General features: G+C 38.7%; 1 protein-coding gene across 5 annotated transcripts in view; it reads left to right on the top strand.

Moving 5' to 3' along the window:
• Positions 1 to 5,637, top strand: part of pou6f2 (POU class 6 homeobox 2) — an 82,124-nt gene extending 76,487 nt beyond the window's left edge. For 3 of the 5 annotated variants that reach the window (XM_037079377.1, XM_037079376.1, XM_037079378.1), the window contains one exon: positions 2,109 to 3,182. In XM_037079377.1, coding sequence (XP_036935272.1) covers positions 2,109 to 2,616 — 508 coding nt within the window. In that variant the 3' untranslated portion in view covers positions 2,617 to 3,182. Of the gene's footprint in view, positions 1 to 2,108; positions 3,183 to 3,349 lie in introns of those variants that run through there. The other 2 variants (XR_005071517.1, XM_037079379.1) reach the window with 2 other exon arrangements.
• The last annotated feature ends 8,479 nt before the right edge of the window (positions 5,638 to 14,116 follow it).

Raw genomic sequence — 14,116 nt, 5'->3', positions numbered from 1 at the left:
GATGCACTAGTGGAAGGAGTGCATACCCCAGCTGAGCAGCTCTCAACTCATTTTAGTATCTGCGCTTCCTGTTGATCCATGAAATGTCCTGTCTCTGGTGACTCCTCATATTTACTAATGTATTCCCCGCAGTATGGAGCCCTCCTCTTTCCACTGTTTAGAGGGAGGGTTATAAATAATACCGCCTGTCGACAAGGAGGAAAGCACCAACGAGGTGTAGAAACGGAGGAAGTTCATGCATGCATGGGCATTTGGTCCTCACTGTTGTTGTCTGCAGCCGCTCACCTCGCCATTAAAAATGTCTTGTGTGCATTGTTTGTTCCACAGAGAGCGAAGACTCCTGGTAGATCTCTGCTGTCTTTCCATCAGGGCTGTCAGCTAAAAGCATTTCGCACACACTCGTCACGCTCGTGTTGTCCCAGAAACACAGAACGTTCCCTCCATTGACAGACATGAGAAGTAAAATGATGATTTCATTATCGTGTTTATTTATTTTTTAAATTTCAGTAAATTTTAGCAAAAGAGACCTGGGAGTCCATCAGGTGGACGAGACACTGACAGTGTAATTCAGCGTCCCTGTCAGCTGTCAAATAAGGACAAAAGTAAATGCTGGAAAAAGAGAGAGACCTGTGAACAGATTGCCAAAGAAAACACAGACAAGCTAATTAAAACAACCACAAATACAACCACTAACACAGACACAGTCAAATGACTCTGCAGTGGTTTCGACTAGTTATCAGTTTCAACTACAAATGGCTGTGATGGAGACAAAGTTTTGCCCCTTTTCTGGCGCATGCTATAATGCACATTACTAAAGGAAGTTGACATGTAAATACTTTTCCGTCTGTCTCATTGAAGCAGCGCTTTAAACCACTGTTGGCCAATCAGATCCCATTCTGTCAGTGAGAGAGCGTGACCAGCATTAACTGTCAGGGTGGTGTCATATCAATTACTACAAATACAAAATAGTCTTTAATAACTAAACCCTTTTGTTCTTTTCACATTAAAAAAAAATGTCTTCAGATAAACTGCATTCAGATTTTTTTTAATTCTTAAATATTGATGTCAGTATTGACCTCAGAATATTGGTCAGGCTCAGGTCAATGACAGCTAATAAAATTGTTAAAATTCATGTAAAACTGAAGTTAATATTTTTCATCACATCATTAAAACAAAGTAATAACCAATTTCAAACAAAAGTCTCTACAAATGAGTAAGTATTCGTAGTAAAAGTTTGAACCGACATTAAACGAAACATTACAGACATGAGAGGAATCTTTTCTCCGTACAAAAAAATAATACCATCATCTTCATCATATTTTATTTTGATAGAGTTTCTGTTCTTTTCACAGTTAAAGCGCCTGACAGAGTCATTGAGCTGCCAGTGCTTTTATTAAAAGCTTCTGACTGTGACCCGCTAAAAGTAAATGTGAAGTCAGAATTATGTGTCACGCTGCCGCCAAGTTGCGGGAACTTTCAGGATTAGAGTGTGTAAATGTATTCTTATTAAATATAAAATGAGACGTTGTGGGGGGGGGGGGGGGGGGGGGGGGGGTGAAAGAAAGTTTGAAAAATGTATTAAATGTACATTTTGCTTAATAATTCAAGCTCTTTTTGTAAATAAATGATGGTGCCATATTTAACTGCATGCATTAGTGAAATTTTTTTTTTGTTTTTATCACCTGAAGGGTAAGAAGTGGGATATTTTACCGCTTTTGTTTTTATGTTGATTTGTGAGATTTCTTTTTTTTTTTTTTTTTTTTTTTTGAAGAACAGTATTTAAAACATTTAGGTAGATGTTTGTTTTTGGTTCAGCTGGACCTGATTTTAGCTGTTGGCAGTATCTCCTTGCTCCACTATTGCCAATCTGGGACAGAGAACCACGGCGTCGTCCAGAAAATTAACACACCACTGGCGGCCGTCACCTCCAGCTGCTGCAGCTGAGGTGTTGCCAGGTGCAGAATACAGAGGAGTTTGGCTCGGATGTGTACCTGGATGTTAGTCTCAGTCCCTGTGGCATTCTGGTTGAGGAGACTAAAACGCAGGCAGCTTATCCCTTGTTCTGGCAGGGCACCTAAGTAAGATTCTTTTTTCTCAATTCTCCCCAGACACACCATCCTGAGAAGCCACTTTTTCCTACCACAGGAAGCCCAAGAGAACACTATAGGTAACAGTCTGACAGGCAAACTGAACCCTGGCCTTTTATATCCTGCCAGGTTTGAGAAGTTGGACATCACCCCTAAAAGCGCCCAGAAGATTAAGCCCGTTCTGGAGCGCTGGATGGCCGAGGCTGAAGCCCGCCACCGATCCGGCATGCAGAACCTGACTGAGTTTATCGGCAGCGAGCCTTCCAAAAAACGCAAGCGGAGGACCTCTTTCACCCCGCAGGCGCTCGAGATCCTCAACAGCCACTTTGAGAAGAACACGCACCCCTCTGGACAGGAAATGACGGAAATAGCCGAGAAACTGAACTATGACAGGGAGGTGGTGCGTGTCTGGTTCTGCAACAAGAGGCAAGCCTTGAAAAACACAATAAAGCGTTTGAAACAGCCCGACCTCGGCCCGGCTGCACCAATGGACCCTCTCACTGATTCTCTAGAGGAGCTCCCGAAATGAACGAGCCCCCTCCGACTAAAAGAGAGGAGTGGAAAAGTGGCAGCCATTAAAAACAACAAAAGGTGGATGAACTCTTCTTGACATGAGAACTGAGAAATGTTCCCGAGTCACCTGGACGGACAGTCATGAGTTTGCAAACAAAAACTATGTGTTGTCAGTGTGATTACCACAGCTATGTAAATGACCTTGGCGAAACCAAAAACATGAAAAAAGAGATTAATATCTGAGAATTATGTAAAAAGAAAAAAACATACGGTGTGCTGTTTCAAAGAGTTTTAGATTCTGGCCTGACAGACCAGACTATCGCCCAAATTTTGGTTCCCACGTGGAGGGATTTAGTAAAGAGATCATACCAAATCAAAACACTATTTACCAAAGTCTGTTGCATCTGAGTACTAAGAATAATTTTGTAATGTAAATGTGCTCTAAATTTTTACATTTGTACTGGCAAATCTAAGCTATATGTGTGAGGTTGAGTATACATTTTATCTTTGTCCCGCTTACTTTTTTCTTCATTGTTTGTATGTAAATATCTTTAAAGAGAAAAAAAAAAACAGAAAAAAAAAACAAAATGCCGTCTTCGAATTGAAATCGTGCCGATAAAGTTTCTCTTTTGGACAAAAAAAATTACCTTTTGCTGTTAAACAATTGCATAATGATGTTGTTTGCCTCTGATTTGTGTTTCATCTGCAAATATTTTCAGTCACGGTGTAACTTTGTACAACTTTTACAGGTATTTATTAAGAATCTCATGAGATCGCTTCAGAGGACGGACGCAGGGAGGGTCAAAACAAGGACTTTCACATGATGATGATGATGATGATGAGGAGGAGGAGGAGGAGGAGGAGGGTGATGATGACGAGGGGTTTCAGTGTCTGTCAAGTCTACTGCAGCTTTGTTTTGAGCTACTGTGTCATTCTGTTGCCAAAGCCTGATAGCCAAAGAACACATAAATTTCAGCTCAAGGACTGGTGATGATTTTACCTTTTTATTTATTTGTTCCTGTGGCTTTCTCCCCCCTTTTTCTAAAGTGTTTCACTCTGTGGGTCAAGCTATCAAAAAAAAACAAAAAAAGGAACACTATCATGTCAAACAGCTGCGACCGTGTCTGCTGTAATCACGGCAATATAGATGTTGGATGAATTTACTTTTGAGCAAATTTGCCTCTGCATGCTTCAACTCAAACCACATGAAGACAGATTATTAAAAGATAAGTTTCACAGAAAATTAACACATTATTTTCCATGATTAACCCTCTAATCAAGCCCTGAAATTAAGCCAATGTGTGTGGTCGAAGCCTGTTTTGTTGCCACTGACCAAAACTCCTAAACTCTTCCCCGTTCAGCTGTTTTTATGATTTCAATATTTCAACTCAAATATGAAGAAAGTCTTCATATTCTGCAGCTAAGTGAAGGTTTACAGACGCTACAATCAGTGGATGTGTTTTTTCCTCACCGTGAATTGATTTCTGCCACAGAAAAAAATGCTTAAAAAGGTTCATTTCAAGCCGATTTTCTTAAAGATTTTGTATATTCTTGTTAATGTTTTGAATTAATTTCAGTCGACTGATGTTAAGATTCATTTACTCTCCATCACTGTTTACTGAAGTCATCATTTCACATGACGCTGTCAGACGAGAACCTCCCAGACCGTCATTTCCGAATACTCGGCTCTCACAAAAAAAAAACCTCACAGGGAAAAAAAAAAAAAGAAAGAGGTGAATGTTGAGAATAAGTGTCACATGTCAGAACGAGTGAACTTAATTTGAAGTGAGGTGAAATTTGATGCAATTTATTCAGAATCATGTGTCTGCTCGATATCTGTCCTTCCATGTCACATTGGTTATCTCTCAGTCCCCCGTGCACTGCTGTGTTCTTCTTCACTGCCTGTAAAACACACACACGCACACACACACTTGGTAAATGTTAAATAACACATAAAGAAGCTTCACATGTCTGTTTTTTAATAGAAGAAAGTGAGTTTTGCAGGAGAGGCACACAGAGGCTTTTCATATAATTTCATTTTCATTTAATTTCCACGGCAAAAAGACTCATTACCTTATTTTTCTGTATTTGCACCTTTTTACGTTAATTCCAATATTACATTCAGGCAAATCATTGGCCGAGAGACTACATGTCTGTGTCCACCGGCCAGATAAAGATATAAAGAGAAAGCAGCAGGCTCCTGCAGGTAGAATATGGATCTGTTTTTTGAAGCTTAAGAAATAAAAGCTGTAACCAAAATCAAAAAAAAAAAAAAAAGAAGACACAGAAAAGGGCCTTCGCTCAACTCTTCAATGCTGGACCAAAGCTCTATAGTTATGCACATTGTACAGAGAAATAGATTCATGATGTTGACAATCTTTTAAAAATCCGAGATAAAAGAATTGAAGAGTAGAAAATGTACAGTAGTTCATCCAAGGTTTACCTCAGTACTGTTCTTGTGAGAATCATACAAATGCCATACAAGCAGCAGCAGGTCGGCAGAAAAAAAAAAAGACAGATGATTACTCTGCACTGTGCGTGTGTGTCGATGTTCACCTTCGAAGTGGAGGGAGAGGCTTGTGTTTTATTTATTATTATGTGACACATGATTGTTTTATTTTTCGTGAAGTGGTTTCCTCGAGCCACATGTGACTCTCTGGTCATCTGTTTTTTATTACGATTGCATTATTTCTCATTCGTTTGTGGCGTTCACCTCTTAGTTTTTTTTTCCCCCCCACAGACCTGTAGACCCAGCGTAGAGGAGAAAAAGGAGATTACGGCGATGTTGCTCTTAACCCAATTAGGATGATTTGTGAATCACCTTTAAATGCTTTTTTTTGTGGAATTTTACTAACACAAACAAAACCGGTTTGACGTTTTTGTTAATAGTCGAAGAACTCGAAACCAAAGCTGAAGAGCCTGCAGAGGTTGGTTTTCATTTTTTTATAGACTGAAAACTGTACTTAATCTATAGAGCAATATCTGTTTGGTCAGTTAAGCAGCACTTTGTGTATTTCCAAAAAAAAAAAAAAAAAAGCTTCAAGTATGTCACATTGATTTGTACCATAATTAGTAATAAACAATTGTTTGACATGAAATGTGTGTCCTGTTTTCAGTACAATGCCTTTTTAAAGATAGAAACGTCTACGTATATTATATATAATATAATCTGTCCTACAAATCCAAAAATGCAGGGAATACATATTTGGATTTAGACAGGTATCTGCGTATTTTACCAAACATATTACAATATGTAGGACATCATGTCAATGTTACAACATGTTAAACTGTCACGGAGAGCTTGAGAGATATAGCCACTGCTGAAGCTATAAATGAATTATTTATTTATAGCTTCAGAAGTTATAAATAAATACATGTACTTCTTTCTGCATTGTTGTAGGCCTGATATGTAATTGGAAGACTTGATGAACTAAACATCAAGGTCCAGCTAAAGCTTAGCAACTTAGCAACTGCAGAGTGGCAGTGACATTAGCCGCAGCTAGTTTTTGACTCAAATGTCACTCGGTATGATTGAGCTACCTTTAAATCACTTGTTTACATTTATTATAGATTAATTTATCATTAATTGGGTGATTTTTCTTTTTTTTAATCCACATAACTAATTGAGGCATTAGCTGAATCTAATCATGATAGAAAAAACAGCTAGCTAAACTCCTGCTAAAGTTAACGATCCTAGCAGAGTAGCCTAGCCATTTCAAAGGTTATAAAACTAGTAAACAGATTAATTGACTGATCAAAATAGTGATCCTTGCCAATTACTTAACATATTTCACTCTAAATGTGTCAGACACTAAATTCCAACATAATGGACTAACACTAATCTGCTGCAGAAGCTAACTAGCTCAGACAAGTAGCAGTAGGCTAATTGACATCTCAGTTTCTGACTGTAGTTTAATTCCTGAATTAGATAAAACACAAAGTTGGTGTTCAGCTAACCTTAAAATACACATTTAAATTGAGTTGTCGATATACCATTTATTAAAATCCAGTGTACACATCAGCCGAATAAATGAACCAACAGCTAAATGCAAGGAATTTGCTAACTGCTAACTGTAGCTACCTAGTTAACGGCCAACTCAGCTTTCAACTTTATAGTGAGATTCATGTAATTTGGTCTGGTTAAACTTTAAATCACACATTTAAATGAGTTAAACAGTCAAACTGTTGCTAACTGTAACTAGACTAGCTAGCAGTTTGACAACCAGCTTAGTCATTGACTCTACTTCATGTGATTTGGGGTGAAAATCGTACATTTTAATTAAGTTACAGGTTCATTTATCATTGATTACAATCTTGGAAACTCGGTCTGTTGTTACACAGCTGAATGATTCGGTAGCTAAATTCAGGAAACAGATACAGCAAGGATAAACTCAAGCTAATTAGCAGCCAACTTAGCTCTTGACTCTTTAGTGAATTTCCTTACAGTTTAGTGTGTTTAACCTTTAAATACCATATTTAAACGTGCTGTGTCCTGATTGATCACACTCCATAATCAGGAAGACTTGAGTTCACGGCCCATTCTGTATTTCACTTTTTTTTTTTTTAAAAAGCGTGATATAAGCATACAAGGTAGGCGACTGTTTGTGCAGAGTTCAAAAGATTCCAGCAACATACAAATATTTCTAAAAACACCACCAACTCCTCTTTTCATCTTCTTCGACCCCGGCACATAAACACGGTTATTGAAAACGGCAAATAAAATCCGACTTGTTCTGACTTTCTCTCGCGGCGAGGTCATGGTCAAGAGCAGCGTGCGAACCTGTGCACACCTTTCGTATTTAAAGTGTTGTTTGACATTTAACCCGTTCTTGCGGCGGAGGTCGAACGAACGCAGGCTAAATATTTGATGTGTTTAATGAGAGAAAGGGTTACGAAAAGAGCCTTACATACAATATTTAGCAGTTTATTTAGATTTCCTAGGGGGGTCAGTGGAGAAGAATAGATGTCAGGTTTGCTTCTCATCAAAGCTTCATGTGTTCGCCTCGCCAAATAACAACAAGACAAGTGTAAAGAAGAAGAAATATATAAATAAAGTGGGGAGAAAGCCTTTTGAAACTAAACTCAAAAGTTTGATACAGCTTCCCTGTCCATGATGCCTTTGAAAAACGGGCAGGCTGCTGAAAAAGAAAGCAGTAAATAAATAAATAATAATAATAAAAAGCACAGACAACATAAATTATTAACATTAGACTGAAAACTGATGTTCCGCGATGCTTTTTCGTCTTCCTTTCAGCTCTCTCTCTCTCTCCCTTCACCCCCCTCCTTCATTTCAAAACACTGGATGTATTTTTGAGTGGTGATGGCTGAGGTGTACACGGCTCGACTGACTTATTTGATGTTCTTTTGTTGTCTCCCCGCGCCATTTTCATTGTCTTCCCCATTAACAATGTAATTGTGCAGATGCAGCTCCTGACCCATATCTGTTTTCTCAAACTGTTTGTATTCCACCGCTGATAAAAAAGTTTACTTTCTATTGTGTGTGTGTGTGTGTGTCTCTCTCTCTCTCTTTCTCTCTCCGCGGCGGTGAAAGGCTTTCGAATGAAGCGTAGTTGAAAGGGATCCTGACGCAGAATTATAGAGTAAAACGTCAGGAGCTTTTTCATCAATCACCCCTGCATGTGAATCTGATGAGGACAAGCGTCACGCGCGAAAGTTTCGTTCCTATTTGTGCACAGTTTCTTAAGTTTTATAGTATCCAGGGGGTTTAATGGAATACATGCGAGAACGTGAGATTCCCGTTCCTGGAAGCCTCTTCACACTTTGACCTGCGCACACGTGGAACAATGTGTCGCAGAAGGAGCAGAGAGGCCACTTTATTAGACAGATCCTCAGTTTTTATTGTATATTTTCAGCCGTGATCGATGTCTGTCACACTCCTGTGATGGTGTTTAGGTGTGCGGGCTTACAACTCTGTCGAGGCGTCGCAATTACCTGAAACGATGGTACAATGAGACATCTTTCACGGGAGACTTTTTGATATTTCACAGAAGGAAAAGAAAACGAAGTGTAAATGAAATGAATGTTATTAGTAACGCCGGTGCTTTTCATGCTATGACAAGACAAAAGAGAAAAACACGTTGGTTGTTGGTTCAGCACAAGCGGTGTGAAGTCTGTGAAATATTCCCACTGTCAGTTAACTGTAAAGCCATTATTTTAGTTTATTTTACAGTTCTTTATTACATGTATTACTTTTTGCTATAGTTTTGTCAGTTCAAAATTGCCCAGAATGCATTGTGTTCTACTGTATGTTACTGTTGCAACAGAGAAGTCAGTAACAGTTTACAGCATGAGGAAATATTCCAGCCCTGCCGTGTTTTAAGAGAACTACAATGTATAAAATGTACCAACAATTGAATTGAATTTGCCATTTTTAGAAACATAAAGGAGCAATAACTCCAGTGACTCCAGCTACATCTGTTTCAGTTACACAACAATCTCATTGATGGATTGAAATGATTGATGTCACAGCTCTTAAAGCTGGAGTTGTGTTTCAGATTTTATCTGCAAGGTCCATAGATACATTATTATGTCTTTGTGGATTATATTTTGTATTATTAACCTCAATCTGCAAAGTAACAAGCGACTTAAATTATCGTGTTAATGTAAGAGAGTGGAAACGTAATGCAGCATCACATGGATCAGTTAAAGCAACTCAAAAGCACAATATTTGTAAATGTATGTTACTTTCTACAACTAAACCTGGAATATGAAATGGAAAAAGCTCCAGATTCACTGTGTGGAAAGACGTCTGTGGGAAATTTTAAAGATATAATTTAGTTTTATAATACTTTGTGCTGTATCAGCACAATTCAAATTAAAATAAGAAACATTAAAACTAGATTTTAAGTTTGTTTTGGTTTGTTTTTGATTTCTTTTAAAGTTGCATTCCATCTGCAGGACACAAATATGACAAACTACATTCAGCTGTAAATAAATAACAACACAACACTGTTTATACCTTAAGATCCTTGATAACTATGTGCATTTATTTGAGTATTGTACATTTTACTTTACTACATAAAAAAACATAAAACTTTGCTGATTGCTGCATCAGAGACTATTTTAAATTAACGTGTCTCATCTTTCACTTTTTTACTCAAGTGTGACTCTGTACTTTTCACAACACTGGTAATAACAAAACACAACAACAGTGTTCAGCAAATAGAGAATATTCATTTATACTGGAAAACTAATGCAGTCTAATGTGACAGTCCTGTCAAAAATGTGACTTTTATGGAAGTGTTTCCCATATTTTGTCCAACTGACTGACATCAGTGAGGGTTAACATTGTTTTTAAATCTTCTCAGGCAGTTCAAGAGGCTAAAACAGCTGAAACAAAACTTAACATCAGAAACTTTATTTTAATCTCTTACTGCAGGACTGTTGGGCTGGACCGCGTTACATTCAGCCAGACAGATGTTATAAAGTGGACAGTGAGTTTATGCAACTTTTAAACAGATGTGACAAATAAATGTAGAAGTGTTTTATGTGCTTGTTTTGCTCATTATGTAAAATTCTCTCAAGCAATTCTTTGATGAACTTTTTACATTTTCTCCCAGCATGAAGCACTTCTGTCCTGTCAGCTTAATGTACTGGAGTTGATTCGACATATTTAAAAGGGGTTTGGGGGTCAAACTCAATTTAACAGAGTTGATCCAACTCACACCAGTCCAGGAAGTGGATCCAACTAAGTGCTTTAAGTTGGACCAGCAACACTTGAAAAAGCAACTCAGCTGAAAGCAAAACAGTTTGTGTTCAAACGCAGAATCAAACTTCCTCTGCTGGCTGAGGAGTGGACGAGCTAAATCTCCTTCTCTTTGCTCGGCGGAGAACTGAGAGCTGTGTAGTCTGAGGATTCACAGCCAAAAGTCTTTGTTGTGCGTGAGCTTTCTGCGCGGTAAAGAAGCGTTTTGATCTCCGGATCTTGTGCCTTATTCTCAGTTATTGAAGAGGGCAACGGGAGCAGCTGAGGTCTCCTTAAGGGGGATTTAAAGTCGACTCCTCCTCTCGTCCCTCCATCTCTCTCCCTCTCTTATAAACAGAATCCGAGCTGAGAGTTTTTCAGAGACTTGTTGCAATAAAACATTCCAACCACCTGAAATTGTCCTGAATGAGGAGGAGGGGGAGGAGGAGGAGGGAGGCCGGATAGAAATATTATGACATGTCGGCGCTCCAGATGGATTATGTTTCAATATCAGTCAGGACACAGAAACGGAGAGGTGGAGGTGGGGGGGAGAGAGTGCATGTGTTGGATGCAGATGGTTTTAAATTGCTGCCTTTGTTTTCCATCAGGCATGAAGCATTCACTTCCCTTATCTTTCAGACAATGCGCGGTGGGGCTGATGTTCTGGGTAAATGAACTGTCTGTACATCCCTCACCCGCCGCCGCCGCACCGCCGCCTTCTTGTTTTCACTTCCTCCTCAAGGTTGAGATGTTGGTGCGCTGGCTGTGGAGCCCGAGCTGCTCAGGCGTCTCCCACTTTGCCAGCTCTGCACACCCAGATGCCTCTGGGGGTGCAATTACTAATCCTCACATGCAATCGAGGTTGGCCATGCATATGATCCCCTTTGCTTTCCACCGTTGTTTCTGTTTTTTTTTTTGTTTTTTTTTTTTTTCCCTCAGCATTATTAGCAATGACACACGGCAAAGGTATTTGCAGGTAGAGGAGTTAATAGCCCGGGTCTTTACAGAGACACCTGTCCGACTTGAGCGGCTGATCGCATCGACACATAGTCCATTTAACTTTTCTGGGTTTTGAACGCTCTTCTTCATGATGTCTCTGTTTTCCTGTGCAGGAATCTTTTTTTTTTTCTAAAAAGTCTCTCTCACACACACACACACACACACACACACACACACAGAACACTACCCAGGTGAGAAGCTGTGCGAGCTGCTTACATACAGTCTCTGCTCTACATTTCTATAGTGTCGCAGAGGAAGGAGAGTAATCAATAAGACTTGATGTAGAAGTTCACATCCAGCTCCTTTTGAATTTCGCAAATGCACGACACATTAGGAAACACAAGGACGCGGTGGAAACAAGAGAGGACGCATCAGGGAATAGTTTAGATAGTTTGCTTAATAGACGGTCTGATCAATAACGGCGTGCCGAGACCTTGAGCATCAAAACATTTATCGCGGCGTCCAGAATTGGAAAACACGATGAGTTTGGTCCTCTAAGAGACACTGTGATTTATGAATAAAACTTCTTTCATAAGCGTGTATTCACTGGTTTCACACACACACACACACACACACACACACACACACATACACACACACACACACACACACATACACACACACACACATACACGCACAAACAACAAAGACAAGACAAAGAATTCTCCCGGACTGAAACAAAAGGGACGACTTGAAATGTGTCTGAGTTCTTCTTCAGTGAGTTTGTCAGTATTTCAAGGACGGCCCTCAGAGAGCTGCTTAGATAAACATAATAACTTTTTGAGGTAAATCCTGACGTCACTGCACCGCCACATCACTCTGTGCTCCGGGACGACAGATGAAAATGAGCAATCCTGCTTAATCTGTCTTTTTCACTTCACTTTTTTTTTCCATTTCTCTTTTTTAAATTTTATTTTCAATTGCTCTGCCTCAACAAACAGAATAAGAATGAATAGATAAAGATGTAACGAGTGGTTGTACTTGTTAGAAAGGATTAATAACTCAGAATTTGTGGAAAAATGATTAGTGGACTGATTTATTATTGATTTTAGTTTTTGTAATTAACTTTTAATTTGACTTTCGATGAGAAAAAGAAATACTTAACTCCTGTAAAAGATGATTAGCTTAGTAGATGAGCTGAGCTGCTTCTAAATCACATATCAACATGTGTTAAATTGTAGATTGATCTGTTATTGATTCCAATATTAAAGGTGCACTATGTAGTTTTAGAAAGACATTTTAATAGGAGTAGAGAGATCATCATTGACTGAGTTTTGTATAAACAAACTCTTGTTGTTTCCATGTGTGAATAAACAAACTGACCTTAAAAGAACAACAAAGTCTAAACTGTCCTACTTTGTTTATATGTGGCGGACCCTGCCACCTTTCTAGCTTCAAACAGTGTTCTGGATCTCATTTTCCTCTGAGAACAGCTTGTTTACTCACTTACGCACTCAAAAAAATATATAATTACCTCACTCATATTGTAAATATTAAAATTCAGAGTTTTAATTTTTCCAAAACTACGAAAAAAAAAAAAAATCTTGTTAATTCCTTTAATGGACTTAAAATATTGCATAATTCTAGAAACCTTTCATCACAACCATGGAGGGCTGTGGTTCAGGGATAGAGCCAGCGTCTTGTTATCGGAAGGTCGGTGGTTCAATTCCCCTGGTCTGCATGTCGAAGTGTCTTTGGGCAAGATACTGAACCACTAACTGCTCCTGATGCACTGGCAGCTACTACCATCAGTGTATGAATCTATGAATCAGTGTCAGTCGCTTTGGACAAAAGTGTCTGCTAAATGTAAATCTTCATTAACAAGTGGTTGCAAATGCTTCAGATACATGAAGCAATTTTAAGACCAATATTCCAAAATAGGCAGCTCATTGATATAATAATTAAAGTCGACGCTGAATTGAACCACGTCCAGACAAGATGTAACTTTACCTGCAGTGCTGAACTTTTTATCCTCTGTGTCTGTTATATTTTCATATCTGTGACTGTAGTTGCTTTCCTGCTGCGGAGCAGACAAGTGGCCATCGGTTTGCGAGAGGTCGTCAGCAGCAAAGGTCATAAATCAGTTTTTAAATATGACAGCTAAGTGTCAGCGGACCTGCTGCGGCAACGAGCTTTGGAAGGGATTCAAAGAGCCTCCCTGGTCTCTCATTTGTAGCGTGAATACAACCAACAAAAGAACTTCGGAGCTCCAGTTAACCTGCGAAACGCAGTTTAAAAAGATGCTAAATGACCAACAGTGGTTCTGGGTGAAGGTTTGAAGGGTCTGTACTTTAAGGCCAGTGATGGAGTTTAACTAAGTGCAGTTATTTTTAACTTTTGGCAACCGGAATTTTTTAATTTTGCCTTTTTTCCGTGTATTCACAAGATCATCAGCTCACATGTAACACTTTTTTAATGGAATATTTTGTGTCTGTTCACATTTGCACTATAAATGGTCATAAACACACATATTAACATGAAATCCAAAAATGTGTTTGTTACTTATACATGGAAGTAATGTGTCTCAGTGTGGTGAGTACATTTACTACAAGTACAATATTGAGGTTATGTACTTTACTTGAGTATTACCATTTTCTGTTACATTATACTTCTACTCTCTTACAATTTGGGGGCAAATATTCTGCATTGTACTCCATTAATTTAATAACTTTAGTCACTAATTAATTTTTCACTGTATTCTATCATGAATTGGATTTAAAAAAAGATCCAAATCATAAGAAAAAGTTCTGAGCGCTCTAAATAATTAATGATTTGGGCTGTTTCAACTTTAAAAGTTCGACTGCTGCCTGAA

The sequence above is a fragment of the Acanthopagrus latus genome, chromosome 19, assembly GCF_904848185.1.
Source record: "Acanthopagrus latus isolate v.2019 chromosome 19, fAcaLat1.1, whole genome shotgun sequence".
In the NCBI taxonomy this organism is placed as follows: domain Eukaryota; kingdom Metazoa; phylum Chordata; class Actinopteri; order Spariformes; family Sparidae; genus Acanthopagrus; species Acanthopagrus latus.
Note: the sequence above shows the minus strand (reverse complement) of the source record. Positions and strands in the feature narration are given on the sequence as shown.